At 37.6% G+C, this 16,470-nt stretch overlaps 1 protein-coding gene across 2 annotated transcripts in view; it reads left to right on the forward strand.

Moving 5' to 3' along the window:
- Window positions 1–16,470, forward strand: part of ARHGAP10 (Rho GTPase activating protein 10) — a 346,248-nt gene that overhangs the window by 306,693 nt on the left and 23,085 nt on the right. For both annotated transcript variants that reach the window (XM_031944152.1, XM_031944151.1), the window contains exon 20: window positions 5,402–5,561. In XM_031944152.1, the coding sequence (XP_031800012.1) occupies window positions 5,402–5,561 (160 nt within the window). The remainder of the gene's footprint in view (window positions 1–5,401; window positions 5,562–16,470) is intronic.

Raw genomic sequence — 16,470 nt, forward strand, 5'->3', positions numbered from 1 at the left:
TCAGCTATCTATTATTAACCACTATATAACTCTGGGCACACCAATAAATCTCTTTTGGTTTTATCTTTTCTGGAAGGGGATGGGTATTAAAGACCTTTAAGGTCATTTGCTGGAGTCCCTTAAGGTTCCTTAAAAAAGCAAGAGGAAACAACATATATATGTGTGTGTGTGTGTGTGGTTGTTTCCTCTTGCATGCATATATATATGCGCAAAATCTGAAAAAAAACCCAACATTATATATGTAAGAATCTGTGAAATACAAGAGAATGGATGGTGGGGAGATGGAGGATGCAATGAAATGGGGAAAGTCAGGGCACTGGCTATATGATCTTGGGCTAGTATCTTCCTGTGCTAAAGCACACACACTAAAGTCTCGGTTTCCTCGCGTATAAACATGGTCTAAATCTCTGATTCTGTAATGTGTCAATCTTCTGAGTAAGGCTGTGTGTGATGCAGAGTGCTCAGACAACAATGGAGCAGGTTTCATAGCAGAGTTGGGCCTTGGACTGGGCCTGGAGAGGAAAAATGTATAACTAAATAGTTGCTGATAGGGCTGATAGGAATGAACTTCCATGCTTGAGTCCGTCCTGTTTGTGATGAACCAGGCCCTATAACTCCCAGAAGCTGAATCTGGCCAGTAGATGCCCCACTGTTGATGCAGTCAGAAAACATCATCAAGACCGTCAATTTTTGTTGGAGTTAGAATATCTGTAGAAATGATGTTTGGTGGTCTGGAATCATAGATTGAGATCTCAAGGGAAACTTTGAAACTTGAACTTGTCTGTGAAGAAACTGGGTCTGAGGTACATAAACTGATTTTGCTTTGACCTTCCCTATTTCACAAAATTGTGTTGCTATTTTTAAGTCAAGAAATCCTTAAGTATTCTATCAGAATTTTTTTTAAGTCCATTTAGTTTTTTTTGTTATTGTTAAAATTTTTACTTGGATTTTTAAAGGACTAAACACCAGAAATGGAAATCAAATGGTCTTTGTCACTTTAGATTTTTTAATATACCTATGAGTTTTGATGTCCTGGATTCTATCCTTGTGTTGTATTAATTCCTACATGGTGGAAAGGAAACAACGTTGTGTTCACTTCGTATGTTGGGGACTCAGGATGGCTTGTTCAGTCTGTGTTAATTCCTACATGGTAGAAAATAACATTATATTTACTTAGAAAGTATGTTGGGGACTCAGGAAGGCTTGTTCACTCTGCATGTTGGAAGGAAACAACATTGTGTTCACTTTGTATGTTGGGGACTCAGGACGGCTTGTTCAGTCTGTGTTAATTCCTACATGGTAGCAAGGAAACGATTTTATTTTATGTACTTAGAAAGTATGTTGGGGACTCAGGACGGCTTGTTTGTTCTGTATGTGGGAAGGAAACAGCACTGTGTTCACTTGGTATGCTGGGGACCATCTTTCTGCTTGGTCTGCCTGCATAAATGGCATTTTCATGTGATAGCTTCTGATGGCTGAGGTTTGGCGGGAGGAGACATCCTGTTAATAGGACATGATTGAAGATGCTGGGTGATACTTTGTGCTGTGTCTGTGTGCTGGGAGCCGGGGGTGAGGTGATGGCGGGTGCAGGGAGGGAATGTGCAGGAGAGTTAGTGTATCTCCTTTTATAAAGTATCCAGGGCTTCCCAGGAGCTCCCGTTGGCCTCTGACAGGCTTCTCCTTCTCTGAAATGTGACTTACTAGGTGACTTACTAGGTCCGGCCCCCGTGTTCTGCTTCTGCTGGGTCGTGCCCTGCAGACGGGGAAGCCGGCATGGAAAGATTAATGGAGGCCGGCTCCCATCCCACTGAAACCCAGGAGCTGCCGTTGGAAGGAGCAGCATCTGGCTGGCTTGGGTCTGACTCATGCTTGAGGTTAGCGCTGCTCGGCCTCCAAACCCATTGGGTTTTGTTACATCTGGCCAAGTCATCCTGAGCAGCCTCGGCTGAACAGCTGTACTGCAGGTGAATGTGGGGACTGTGTGCTCCTGGGCTGTGCTGTGTCCCAAGGAGGTCCTGATTCCTGGGGGAGGGGAGGAAAGGCCTGAGAAAGTGGTATTTGGTGCTTGTTCCTCTCTGATGTCCTTTAGCGAGGGTGGGAATTTAAAAGGAAAAAACAACCCAGAAAAGGACACTGGTTACAGCTGAGCTGTCACAAAGCAGAGGAAGATATAGTCCTTTTTGTTCCCTCGGTGGGTGGACCAAATTCAAAAAAGAAAATAAATCAGAAGGAATCCTAGCAGTGGTCAATCAGTGGGTTCTGGTTCATTTGCCTGAAAATTGGCTCTTTTGTTGAGTAGTTGAATTACACCAATTAGCTAAAGCTCTGGTGAAGAGCTGTGGAAAAAGTGACTGTTGCTGGGGAACTACACTCTTGTTGCTGCCTGTTTGATAGTAATGTCCTAAGATGAATTTTTGAAAAAAAGACCCCAACCCATATTCTTGGTCTTTCCACTCAAAATTTTCATTCTTCCTCCTAGAGGCATCATCACCCTTTAAAGGGGAGCTCATCGCCCATCTAGGACTCCTCCTAAGCCTGACTCCCTCTCCCATATCTCTAGTGCTCTCTAGTTTTGAGAGTCCTTGGTATATGCTTCATATTTATTGTGTATATATTCCCATTAAATGTAAACTCCTTGAGGGTAAGGGGCTGTTTTATTTTGTTTTTTATCCTTGGTACCCAGCTCCCTGCCTTACAAATTGTGAAAATAAATAAATAATTAATCAATAATAAATAATCATTTTATTTAATAATTTAATACTAAAATAATCATTTTATTATTGGATCCAGTTGGAGGCATTCTACCTTGAGCCCTCTATCTCCCCATCTCTTTGCAGATTCATTTTCCTTACCTTCCTTTTTTGAACCAAACTTGTAATTCCATATGGTATGGAGAACTTTCATTCATGCATATTTGCTCTTGCTGTGCAACAACTTATTAATAATAATAATTATTATTGTTATAGCTAGGATTTATATAATGCTGACTATGGATCAGGCATTGTGCTTTACAAAAAGGATCTCCTTTGATTTTCACAACAACCCTGGGTAGATGTTGTTAATTAGATTTTATTGTTAAAGAAACTGAAATAAATTACTCCAAGGTCAAACAGCTCATAAAAGTCTGAGGCAGAGTTTGAATTCAGGTCTCCCTGACTTCAGGACTGGCAGTCTCTCCATTCTGCCATCTTAATGAGTGACCTGGAACAGTGAAAGAATAAATGACCTGCTCAACATTGCATAGCCATTCTATATCTGAGGCTGGATCTCTATCCACCATTGCTATCCTTACCCACAAAAATCTCTCCCCAATCACAAGCCAGCTTAAATCAGTTTTTAAGAGCTAAATGTTAAATTTTCAGTGTGAGCTTTGACATCTCAGCAAATGCTAAATTAAACAAGGGCTTGGTTTTTTGTCTTATTATCTAGATTCTTTGAAAAAACTGGAGAAATGTTAATGCAGATTAAACTTAAAAGTGAATTGCAAAATCATATTTTGGGGGGAGTATAAGAGATCCAATTGTTAACATTTACTACATACCTCTGCCTGAATCCTACTAGTTATCATTTACAAACAATTCCAGATGTTTTCTCTGAGATTTTCTGCTCTCTTTGTAGATCTATTCTTAGTTCTGCCATGCTTGTCCATTAAATGGCTCTGTCAGTGATAAGTTAGGTCTTTCCTTATTTCATTGGGGATGTGACAAGGATTAGGGAAGTCCTGAATGAGAATCCTTTGGAGGCTTGAGCATATTAGGATCTCCCTTCCTTTACTGCCCAGGATTTTTATTCTTCATCTCATCTCAGTGAAATTTGCTTCCGTGTTTGGTTTTTGTGGTCATGGCCTTGTTATTCCTGGATCTCAGAAGCTCTGTATCTGGGCAGACATGTTTCTCCCTGCGTTTGTTGGCGACCAGGTGAGATACTTAGATTGTGAATCAGGCTTGAAACTGGCACCAAACTGATACCAGAACTCCTTCCCTGAAGAAGCAGGTCCATAAATGCTGCTCTCAGTTCAAGACAGCGCCAGGTTCTTTTGTTCCCTGAAGAACCAGGAGTGGAAGAGGATGGTGGCTTTAGATCAGGGTTCAGAGTGCTGTCAGCTCATTCTAAAGCTTGTGGAGGTGAGAAGACCTCCAGTCCCAGCTCTCCTGCCAAAGTTGCTCTGTCCTGACAGGATGCTCAGTCTCTGTTCTCCCGCTTTCATCACTCCTGCTGGAAGGATGCCAGAAGCTCTTTTCTGCCGCAAGCTCGTTCCCACTTGCCGATGGTTTTCCTGAGAGGAAGACCTCCAGGTGCAGGCTGAAAATCCTAGGTTTTGCCCTTGTCCCTGCAGCTGCAGACCTTTCTATTTGCCCTACACCTGATCCCTTCCACAAATGTCATCACTTAGTCAAGAAACATTAATTAAGCACCTACTACATGCCAGGCAGTGAGGTAAGGATACAAAGAAAGGGAAAAGAGTCCCCGAGGAGCTCAATCTAATGGATTGTCTTTTCATTCCTGGAGAATGGAAGCTGTCTCCTAAGTAAGTGCATAGCAAATGCTTAATAAAAGTGGTTAATAATAAAAGAGAGCAGAATAGTTGCAATAAAAATATAGAAGGGAAAACAACTGATTTGCTTTCTATCCTCTGAGTTCTGCACTCATGCCCCCACTATATGTGTGTGAGATCATTTTTATATATGTTAAATATTTATATATATTACACATACACACACACACATATATACAACTATTCTGCTCTCTTTTATTATTAAGCACTTGCTATGTGCCTAGCACAGTGCTAAGTGCTAAGAAATAGCTGTATCTATATCTGTATACACACATACACACACACTCCTATATATGTAAAAATAATCTTAAATATTTTTAATAAAATGTGATCCTTTTTGAGCACATGCATCTTAAAATTAATTTTCAGTTTGGGCTAAACTTTCCTTCCTAGTCATTGTAATAGCCAAGACTTTTGTAACTTTCTTCCTTGATATTCACAGAGGAAATGAGAGATTTATCTGTATTTTGAACTTTTCTCTGTCCTTTATTGTTCCATGAGGTTTTCATCAGCTCATAGCCATTGCTTTCTTATGGATGGGGACATCATTGTGATCGCGGTAAAGGCCTCATGGTTTTCCTCTCTTTAGATTTTGATTAGTGTTTTACCGTATGAGAAAATATTCTTCCTTGTACATTTCAGGTGGTTTATTTTAGGAATCTTTGGTTTCAAAAACAACCACTGCTGTTTAAGACAAGAGACCCAAATAGTCACAGCCTGAATTATAAATGTAATTTTAAGATGAAGTTTGATTGACTAATCAAGTAATGCTGTCTGATTGTTAGTGGTGTGCCTTTTTTAAAGTAGCATTTCTTTAAATCCTCTTCTCCCTTTTACTTCTTCTAGCTGACAACCCTAGCCCTCCCAAAGAGGACACTCCAACGGGCAGCCTCGACTCTCTTTCTTCACATTCTCCTACGCCCGCCACTTTGAGTAGTTCCCCTGGACCGGAAAAAAACCACCTCCTTACAGATGGTGGAGAATTGGCAGACTGGGCATCTAACCAGTAAGTAACCGTTTCTCTACCTGGTGATATGAAAATGAAGGAAGGCTAGCCAAGTCTAAATTTGCTCTTTAAATGAGGTCAGAGAATGAAGAAAAATTTCTATGTGTACAAACAAATTGATTAAAGTCATTTTGAGGGCAACAGAGAGATAAAAAGTGAAGGAATGTCCGTGCGTTGGAGAAATGACTAACCAAGTTACAGTATATGAGTATATTGCAGTATCATTGTGCTTAAAGGTAGCATTTTCAAATAAACTTGGGAAGACTTGTATGAAGTGAAGCAGAATGAAGTGAGTAGATCCAGGGGAAGAGTTTACAACATGACAACAGCATTATAAAAATGAACAGTTTCAAAAGACCTGAAAAGTCTAACCATGCTTCTAGAGAAATCTTGAAAAATGTTTAACCAAGAGGTAATGGACCCAAGATGCCAAATGAGACACATTTTTGTTTATGATCAATATGGGAATTTATTTTTCACAACTGTGTCTGTTTGTTGCAAAGATTTTGTTTTTTCTCTTTTTTTAATACTTCAATAAATGGAAAAGAAAATGCTTGCTAATTGAAACATATCACTAAAATAGTTGAAATTTGGGGATTTATTAGACTGAAGATGACTTTATTAGGTTGGTGTTAAATTTTCCTTGGTGCCAGTTGTCCTCTTCAAAAAGGGAGAGAAATAAAAAAAAAAAAAAAAAGGTTTTCTTGGATGGTTTCCCAAAATCCTTGGGGAGAAAAAAGATGCAAGTGTGTGAGGTTAGAGTGTGATGAGAGGTTCATATCACAGGAGGAAAGCTTTTGTCCCAATCTGCTTGAGATGTTCTCTCATCAGATGGACAAATTAACCGTGAAAGAAGGATGTGTATTTGTGACTGAGCTGATCCTAAAAGATTCATGTTAGAGAGACCTATAGTCTGAGATTCATCCATCCCTGTTGACAAATATCAAGGAGTTCATGAATCTGGATGCAAAAAAACCCCCAAAAACACATCTTTATTTTTCATTAATCTCCAACTGAAATTTATCATTTTTTTCAATTATTTGAAAGGATTATTCTTTAAAAGGCTCTCGGATATATTTTTTTCCCTCATCCTAAAACATGCCTTACTTGACCCAGTTTTCTCCAGATAGCATTTTCTGTGTATCTTCATTTTCACAGCAACTACATATTCTCTCCACTTCCTCTCCTCCAGAAGTCTGTAATCTGACCTTGTTACTCAATTCAAATTGCTTCCTCCAAACTTGCTAGCCAGGAGTCTTCATTCTGATGGTTTTTTCTCAATCTTCATACTTCTTGACATTTTTACAGCATTTGATACTCTTGCCCATTTTCTCCTCCTGTATGTTATTTCTTCTCTGTGGTTTTCTGACATGGAACTTTTTTTCTCTTCTCATAGAGGAGAAAACTTACTCCCTTTCTTGTAATGAGTGTTCCCCAAAGTTCCAGCCTGGGCCCTTTTCCTTTACCTGCTTTCCAGGATTTTATCTGATTTGAACCTCCCACAGATTCATTTATCAGCACTCTACTGATGGTTCCAAAAAAGTTTAAATCCAGCCCTAGTCTCTTTCCTGAGTGAGATCACTAGCCCCACCATCACCAGCTGTCTCCCAGGAATTTTGGAAGTGGAGTTCCCACAGGCATCTCACACAGAACTGATCCAAAAAGGACCCATTTTCCTTCCCCTAAATTTGCTTTTTTTTTTCTTCTAACTTTCCTATTTTGATCAGATATTATCATCCTTCTAGTTACTGAGCTTCATTATGTCCAAGTCATCTTAAGCTCTTCATTCTCGCTCGTTCCCTACCATACGCTTTGGTTGCCAAGTCATTTTGATTCTGCATCCCTACATCCCATCTTTCCCCTCTGTCTTTCTGTTCATGCATTAGTCATTGCTTATTAAAACTATTGCAGCATCCTCCTAAATGGTGTCTCTGCCTTGAGTCTCTCCATACCTGATCCATCTTCCATACTGCTACCAAATGCTCCTCCTAAAGCACAGACCTGTTCAAGAATCTGAACAGTCACTTCTCTGTACCTCAGTTTCCTCATCTGTAAAATGAAAAGTAATAATTGCATCTACCTCCCAGCATGGTTGTGAGGATTAAATGAGATAGTAAATGTAAAGTGCTAATTATTAACACAGTATCTGGCACATAGTAATACTAAATAAATGTCAATGTTGGTTTTATTTATTTATTTTTTGATTAATATTATGTATACTATTTGCAAGATTTCTGGTGTCAGTGGATAGAAGGCTGACCTTCAAGTTAGGAAACCTGGGCTTGTGGCCTGCCCCAAAAGCATATGAGCTGTGTGGCAGTGGGCAAATCATTTAATTTTTTAATGCTGCAGATACTTTTCTAAAAATATAAATTACAGATGAGTTGGTCAACTTCACTGGCAGAAATTTCTATAGCAGGTGTTCCCTAAATCAGTGAAATCATAGGTCCAGATGTCACTCCAATCTCTTCTTATAGATGGCACCATAGTGCACAGAGCTCTGGAGCCAGGAATTCTCATTTTCTGAAATTCAAATCTGGCCTCAAATACTTACTAGTTCTGTAATCTGGGACTTTGTTCGTCTCAGTTTCTTCATCTATAAAATGAGCTGAAGAAGGAAGTGACAAACTACTCTGTTATCTTTTCCAAGAAAATCTCAAATAGGGTCATGGAAAGTTGGACTTGTCTAAAAAAGATTGGATAACAGCAATATATGTATGTATGAGTGTGAACAAATAAACAAATGAATAAATGGATGAGTAAACAAATGAATAAGTGTGTATATGTGTGTGTGTGTATATATACACACACACACAACATGTATACTCCTATGTATTATATATACATATATAATATGTATATTATATATACACTTATATATGTCAATATGGTGATAATTAAGTGGCAACTTTGTTCATATAAATATTATATTTTATAAATATTTAAAATAAAATATATAAACATAATAAAATATAAATAAATATATATATTTGTAAGAATAATGGATAATATATTAATAGTGGATAAAGCTTTTTAGGTACTTTAAAATATTTCATTTTTATTTTTAATTCTAAATATATATACTGCCATATTAACAGACACTGCATCTAGGTGATGCAGTAGATAGAATGCCAGATCTGAATTCAAATTCATCCTTAGATACTTTCTAGCTATGTGACCTTGGACAGGTAACTTAAATCTCTCTCTCTCTCTCACAGCCTCATTTTCCCCATCTATAAAATGGGAATTATAATAATAGTCTCTACATGATAGAGTTTTGTGAGGCTCAAATGAAATACTATGTTGCTATGTTACTATAGTGAAAATACTATATTTTAAGCCTTATGACATTCTACAAATGAAAACTGTTATTATTAGCCTCTTTCTTATACTGTACACTAAATGTAGTGCTATCTGTTAAAAAGGAAGCTGAGTACAAGTAGCATTTTAATTCTGGGTTAGAGTTTAGCTTAAATTGGGTCTGGGTAGACAATATTGCTAGGATTTTTATTGTTTGTTTGTGGTTTTTTTCCTTCCCATGCTGTTGGTGAGTGGAGAACACTTTCCTTGGTGACTTTTCTTCTGTAGGATTTCCAACAGAAAGTGACAACAGCTGTAATATCACCAGAGCTCAGTCCACAAAATGTTCACACCTGAAACAGAGCGCACAATACTTATTGGTCATAAATCAAACTCTAAGTGAATTCCCTGGCTTCCTCTTCACATCTTGAAATGTCGTGGAAAACTCTGTAACCTTGAGAGCTTAGAAGGAGTTGGGAGAGGCGAAGGAAAGTGGAAGGGAAGGGAATCTACTCAGACAAGAGAGAGCGTGCTTTGGACCGTTTGATTGCTCTTTGTGATTTGCACATAATTCATTTGAGTTCCTCATGTGTGTATAGACTATTTCTTTGTGTTCTGAAGAATTGGGGGTAGTTATGCAGGATCTAGGGCAGCTAGATGGCACAGTGGATAGAATGTTGGGCTGGGAGTCAAGGAAACTCATCTTTCTGGGTTCAAATCTGACCTCAGACACTTCCTGGCAGTGTAATCCTGGGCAAGTCTTATCAACCCATTTGCCTCAGTTTCCTCACCTGTAAATTTAATTAGAGAAGCAAATGGCAAACCCCTCCAGTATCTTTGCCAAGAAAACCTCAAAGAGATGGATAATGAACTGAACATGTAGGAATCTCAGCTTATTATGGCTCTGAGAAGGGTTTTTCCATTTGAAAATGTATTGTCAGTTTCCAGAATGATTTAAGATGATTTAAGATTTTTCTTCTTGGTAATTACTATCTTGAAGCAGCATCCTCAAGGAATGTGGATGCTTTTCCCTTCTGGTTAGCCATTTATAGTGCTATAACAACCCTGGAGATTTAGGAATCCCTGGACCTCCTCCCTACCCCACATCCTTCTGATGCATTTCCTTTGTCCTTCCTACATTTCTGGGGCTCTACAAAAGATTCCTTTTTGTCCTTTTTTGAAATTCAAAAATGGCTTTTTCATGGAGGTGGTCAATTGCCCCAGATTATTATTATTTTACTATTTGGTGTTGGAAGGGAGGGATTTCCAAAGAAAAAAGCCAGTTAATATTATCATACAAAACTCTGCCATGTTTTATAGAGACAGCAATAAAGTCTTAATTTGATCCCTTAACATGGAAGATACAATCCATGTGCTGTGCTAAATTTGAATATATTCATTTTCTCAAGGTTCTTACAATTTCTCGGTGAGGACCCTTAATTCCTTGATGCTCTGATTCTTGCCATTTACCAACCTCTTGAGTCTCTGGAGAGCCCCATATTATATATTTCACATTCCAAGTAATCTATACCTATTGCCTGCTCTTACTCAACACTTACTTCTTTCTTAACTCCCTATAATTTGGCATGCATCCTCACCATGCTATAAAAATCTCCACCCTTGAAGGTCAACTTGACCTCTTTCTTGCTAATTCCCATGGAGTTTTCTCAGTTCTTATTCTTTTTTCTTCCTCCCCTGTAACATTGGACACAATCCCACCTTAATTTTTTTTTCTTTGGCCATTCTGAAACTAAATTATCCAGATTTTCTTTCTACCTCTCAAATGTTCCTTTTGAATCTCCTTTGTTAGTTCCTTTTTTTTGTTTTATATCTAGTTCTCCCCCTCCCTCTCTACTCCCATGCTCTTCAATTGTTTCTCCCCTGTCATCCCTGTGCAGTTGACTCCCAGATTATATCTTTAGTCCTGATTTTTCAACTGGTCTGCATGACTATTTGGACGTCCCACAGTCATGTCAAGCTGTATCTCCCTTAATATAAGACTCATATTTTCCCTAAAACCCTTCTGACATTTTATTTCTAACCACAGCACCACCCTTCTTCCACTTTACCCATATTTGAGTTTTTGGTGCCAATTTTGATACCTCCCACCTTATTCCTCTCATTTTTCTTATTATCTCTTAGACTCACACTGCTCTTTAAAATTCATCTGCCACCATTCCAGTTCAGGACTTTCTCACTGGTTTCTTTCCATCCTCATTCCCCCCCACTATGTTATGTTCATCCTGTGTTCCAATGGCTGCTTCTACTGTATTTCTCTCATAATGTTACTTTTCTGTTTAGAGCCTTTTATTAGTTCCCTTAGCCTGGTATTTAAAGCTCTCCATGATTGAGGACCATCTTGTTTCTCCTGATCCATTTCTTGGTCAGAATGGCATATCTTTGAATATCAGAAGGAATGTCTTTGTTCCTTTTGTCTTTTTCCATCCATACCTTTGCCCTCTTGGATTGTAACCTCCTTGAAGGTAGGAACTATCTTTTTGCTTTCCTTTTGTCCCCAGTATTTATTATAGTACTTGATATATAATTGGTGCTTAGTAAATATTTATTGACCAGCACCACTTCCAGCCGTGCCCTCCTAATTTTCTTTCATTCCTACAAATCTCATTCATCCTTCAAGACCCATTACAGATCCCACGTCTTCTATGAAGCCTTCAGTCCACAGACGGCACTCCTTTCTCTGAATTTTTCTTTGTGACCTTAGGAAAATTACAGCCTCTCTGAGGTTATTTCCTTTGCTGTAAAATTGGTAAGTCACAGGTTATTATAGTTATCTGACTCTAGGGTGGATAGTCACCACCTAGCTGACCTGATTGATGTTCTCAAGAGAGACTTACAGACTGCTTCCTGTTGTGAATTTTCATCCATATTTGTCTTCTCTCTAAGTGGATTGTTAGCATCTTGTAACAAAACACCTTGTAGTTCTTCAAAAAGTGTTTTGACTTCTTTCTTCTTTCCCACAGCACTTAGAACTGTGCTGTGTATATTGTAGTTGCTCAATCAGTATTTATTATGTTACAGAAATCACCTTTCATATTACCACTATGTTTTTATAAAATTTATTTCAGAACCCTAATAGTAACAGCTAGGATTTATGAATACTGTTTCTCTAAGACAGTGTTCTGCACATTCAGCGACTTTCTGGTCTCTTGCATTTGCCATTTAAATTTGGTTGTACTTGTTCTTGAGTTTCCCTGAAAGTTTGCAAAGCAAATCCTTAATCTAAATAATAATAATAATAACAACAACAAGCACAACTAGCACTCTGAAGTTTACAATGCACTTAACAGATATTTCATTTTAGCGCCACAGTAGCCTTGGAAGGTAGACTCGATTGTTATTCTCATTTTACAGAATAGGAAACTGAGGCATAGAAATTAAGTGACCTGCCCAGGGTCATACAGCTAGTAAGTATTTGAAGCTGGGTTAGAACTTGGGTCTTTTTGACTCCAGAGGGTGATATAACCCTTAACATACCAGATTACATTTGCTCCCCCAATAATTACTTTATAAAATGACTTGTTCAGATTGTATTTTGATAAGATAATTCAGTGTAATAAAAAGACTTCTGGATTTAGGACCCTGATCCATCTTTGCCACTCATGAACCATGTGACTTTGGACAAGTGATTTCCTCTCCCTTATGACACTAATATTTTATAATGATAATTTACTATTCCCGTTTATCACTCTTAAGTTTTTATAAAAATTTTTTGATGCTCTATATTATATTTATTTTGTCAATAAGGAAACTAAGACTTAAATTGTACATTTCCTGGACTTACTGATCTTGGAACTCGTATTTGAACTTAGCCAGATTTTTCTGACTTATAGACCAGTATTCTTTCCATCACAGTACCTTATTCGTGCTTTCTCATTATTTTCTGAATCCCATATTGCTTAGTATAGTGTTCTGTACTATATTCTTGAACATACTAGGTAATAAGGAAATGGATAATGAGATTAATTTTAACTCACCTTGGTGCAGTATCAGTAGCATTCTCCCCAGGGGCTTAAGGATGCAGACCCCCTATATTGCTTCATTTACTGTTTTCATAGGTGCTCATCCATCTGTACTTATATACCCAATCCCCACAAACCTCGTTTTTCCTAAAGGTCTGAATTTTATAGGGATTTTGCAGCTAGAAAGCAGATTCCCTCGGGACAAGTTTCAGAGAGTTTGAAGTGGACAGGGTGGTTTTTAACAGGTGTAGAAAACCATAATTTATGACTTGGAGGCATTATTATTAATCAATCATTGGAATCCAGCATTTAATGCAATACCTGGCATATAGTAGGTGCTTAATAATTGCTTGCTGATTAATCACTCAGTGATGTTTCCTGTATCCTTAAGAAGATCATGGTTGACTTTATTGCAAGGAAGAACTGCAGGTTTTGTCTCCTTGGAGACTATTCCATAATAGGTCAAGACATTTCAAATGTCCCCGTGTCATTTAAAAAATATCAGTAGAGAAGTTTTCTCCAGTGAAAGTATCCATAATTATAATTGATGGAACTGACCTTTAAGAGAGAATCCTTTGCAGCCCTCTTTTAAAGAGCTGCCAGTCAGCGTCTACACCTGCTCTACCTGACTTCTTGTGTAAAAGGAGCCCCCCTTTCCTGCCTCTGCATTGTAAGCAGTGTCCCAAAGCAAGTTTGTCCACATGTTGCAGTTGTGATTCGTCTTTCCTGTCCCCAGGGCTTGGGAGAGGGTATCTGATCCAATATAGAAAGATAAATGGGGCAATCTATTGCAGCGAGTTCAAATCTTGCTCAGATACTTAATCAGCTCTTCCATATTGGCCAAGTCGCTTGATCCCTGCCAGCCCCATTTCCCTCACCCATCAATGAGAATAATGATAGCAGCTGATGTACCGGGGTTTTGTGAGAGTCCAATGAGGATGGTTTGGAAACATTCAAGCGCTTTGCAAATATTAAAGCACTAGATATAAATCCTACCTATTATTATTGTTATAAGGTTTTTGCTGTTTTTTTTTTATTTTTATTTTTTTTTTAGATTAGTGTATTTTGAGTAGATTTAGGTAGGAATCAGTCATGTTGGAAATAGTACCAAACTATTTATGAATAATGTTTGCTTCTGTTTCTCTAAGACAAAGTTTGGTCCCTTGTATTTGCCATGTGAATTGGATTGGGCTTTGTTCTTGGGTTTCCACAAAATTTCTTCCCCAGCACCTCTCTGGGTATGGTGGGGAGCCTGTATTCTCTTGGGCTATGTCCCTGGAGGACAAACTGATAGCTCATGTCAATTTAGAAAGGGCATAATCACCTACTCTGTGCTTGCTGCCCGAGAACTAGAATCTGCAGAGGTTGGTCATGAAAAGATTGACCACCACTATGAGAGCTTTTGAGCCACAAGGGCACACAATATAGGGCAAAATACAAATTCTATGTGGTGTGTATTTGTTTTCCCAATAGTAGTAGCGAAGTGATGGAAAATGGGACTGAGGAGGCAAATCACAGTTTTGTGGATTATCTATGAGCATTAATTTAACTATTGAAACTCTTTAAAAATGTAATTATTGTGTAATGAACAATTTGATGATTATACTGGAGGCATAAAATTATACCTATGTAGGCATTTTTATTATAAATGTAACTAGAAAAAAATATGTAACTTGCCTCTAAAAAATCCACAACTCATAGGAGAATAAGAGAAATTGGTGGATTTGGTTTATTCAGTGATATCAAAAAAATTCATTTCTTGAGATATTCAGTTGCCTTACTTCGCACAGCCCATATTGGGTCTCAGCACATAGACTAATATGAAGAAATTGAAACATATACCCTCGCTAAAGATGAGGAAATAGAGATGTTCTGTGAGGCACTGGAGAAATTGCCTAAGTCAGTTCTATAGAGACTTTGTATCTTCAGGGCAAAAGTAAGTACAAGAAAAGAGAGTAAAAATTATGTTGGAAGTAGAAGTTTGAGATCAAGAAATAAAATAGGTCAAAGACTTGCTTATCTTGAAAAAGAATCAGACCTATGTGTTGCAAATAATTTCCAGAACTGGATGTGAACTATGAATCACCTAAAAAAGAATAAAATTGAATATTGATGGGAAATGACTTGTTATTGACATTGGGAACCATTTCACAACTAGACATAATCCTGTTGCTGTACACAATGATTTCCTGGTTCTGCTCATTTCACTTAGTATCAGTTCAGTAAGTCTCTCCAGGTCTCTCTAACATCATCCTGCTGGTCATTTCTTACAGAACAATAGTATTCCATAACATTCAAATACCATAACTTGTTCAGCCATTCTCCACTGATGGGCATCCCCTCAGTTTCCAGCTTCTTGCCACTACCAAAAGGACTGCCACAAACATTTTTGCCCATGTGGGTTCCTTTCCCTCCTTTAAGATCTCCTTGGGATATAAGCCCAGTAGAGACACTGTAAGATCAAAGGGGATGAATAGTTTGATAGCCCTTTGGACATAGTTGCAAATTGCTCTCCAGAATGGTTGGATCTGAAACTCAAAATCTTACATAGCTTTTTTCAACAATAAGGTGATGGAGAGAGCCATGTGCATTCAGAGAGAGAACTATGGAAACTATGTGGATCTCAACTTTTTTGCTTGCTTTTTGTTTTCTTTCTCATTTTTTCCTTTTTTGATTTGATTTTTCTTGTGTAGTATATTTATTGTAGAAATATGTATAAAAGAATTCACGTTTCATATATATTGGATTACTTGTTTAGAGGTAGGGGGTGGGAGGGAAGGGAGAGAGAAAAAAATTGGAACACAAGGTTTTACAATGGTGAATGTTGAAAATTATCTATGCATATGTTTTAAAAATAAAAAAAACTTTAATTAAAAAAAGATTTTGAGTTCCAATTTTTCTTCCTTCCATTACCTCCCCTCCCTAAGCTAGCAAACAATCTGATATACATTATATTTATAGAATCATTTTAAAATATATTTCCATATTAGTCATGTTGTGAAAGAATAATCAAAAGGAAAAAAAAAATCACAAGAAAGAAAAAACTAAAAGAAATTTACACTTCAATCTGCTTTTAGTCTCCATAGTTCTTTCTCTGAATGCAGATGGCATTTTCTATCCCAAGTCTATTGGAATTGTCTTGGATCACTGTATTACTGAAGAAAATTAAGTGTATCATAGTTGGATAACTAGGTTATTAAGAGATTTAAATGCTAGGGAAGTTTATATTTGATCTCAGAAGTAATAAGATACTCCTGGAGTTTTAATATGGGAGCAAGATGGGGTTGTTTTGGCAGCTCTGCATGGGATATATTAGAGAAAATATAGGTGTATGGCAGGAGACCACTGAGTGATCTAAGTGAAAGGCTTACTTTAGGTCAGTGTCCGTGTCTAGAGAGGAAAAGTAGATGAAAATTATTGGGGTGATAGAAATAATACTTGATGATTAAACAGATATATATATATAGGGTGAGTAAGAGAGGAGTTAAAAATAATGCTGAGGTTGTATGAACCTAGGTGATGGGCAGTGGCTATGTCAATTACCCTTATAATTAAGGTTATATATATATATATATATATATATATATATATATACACACACACACACACACACACATATACACAGTTAA

The sequence above is a fragment of the Sarcophilus harrisii genome, chromosome 6, assembly GCF_902635505.1.
Source record: "Sarcophilus harrisii chromosome 6, mSarHar1.11, whole genome shotgun sequence".
Classification (NCBI taxonomy): Eukaryota; Metazoa; Chordata; class Mammalia; order Dasyuromorphia; family Dasyuridae; genus Sarcophilus; species Sarcophilus harrisii.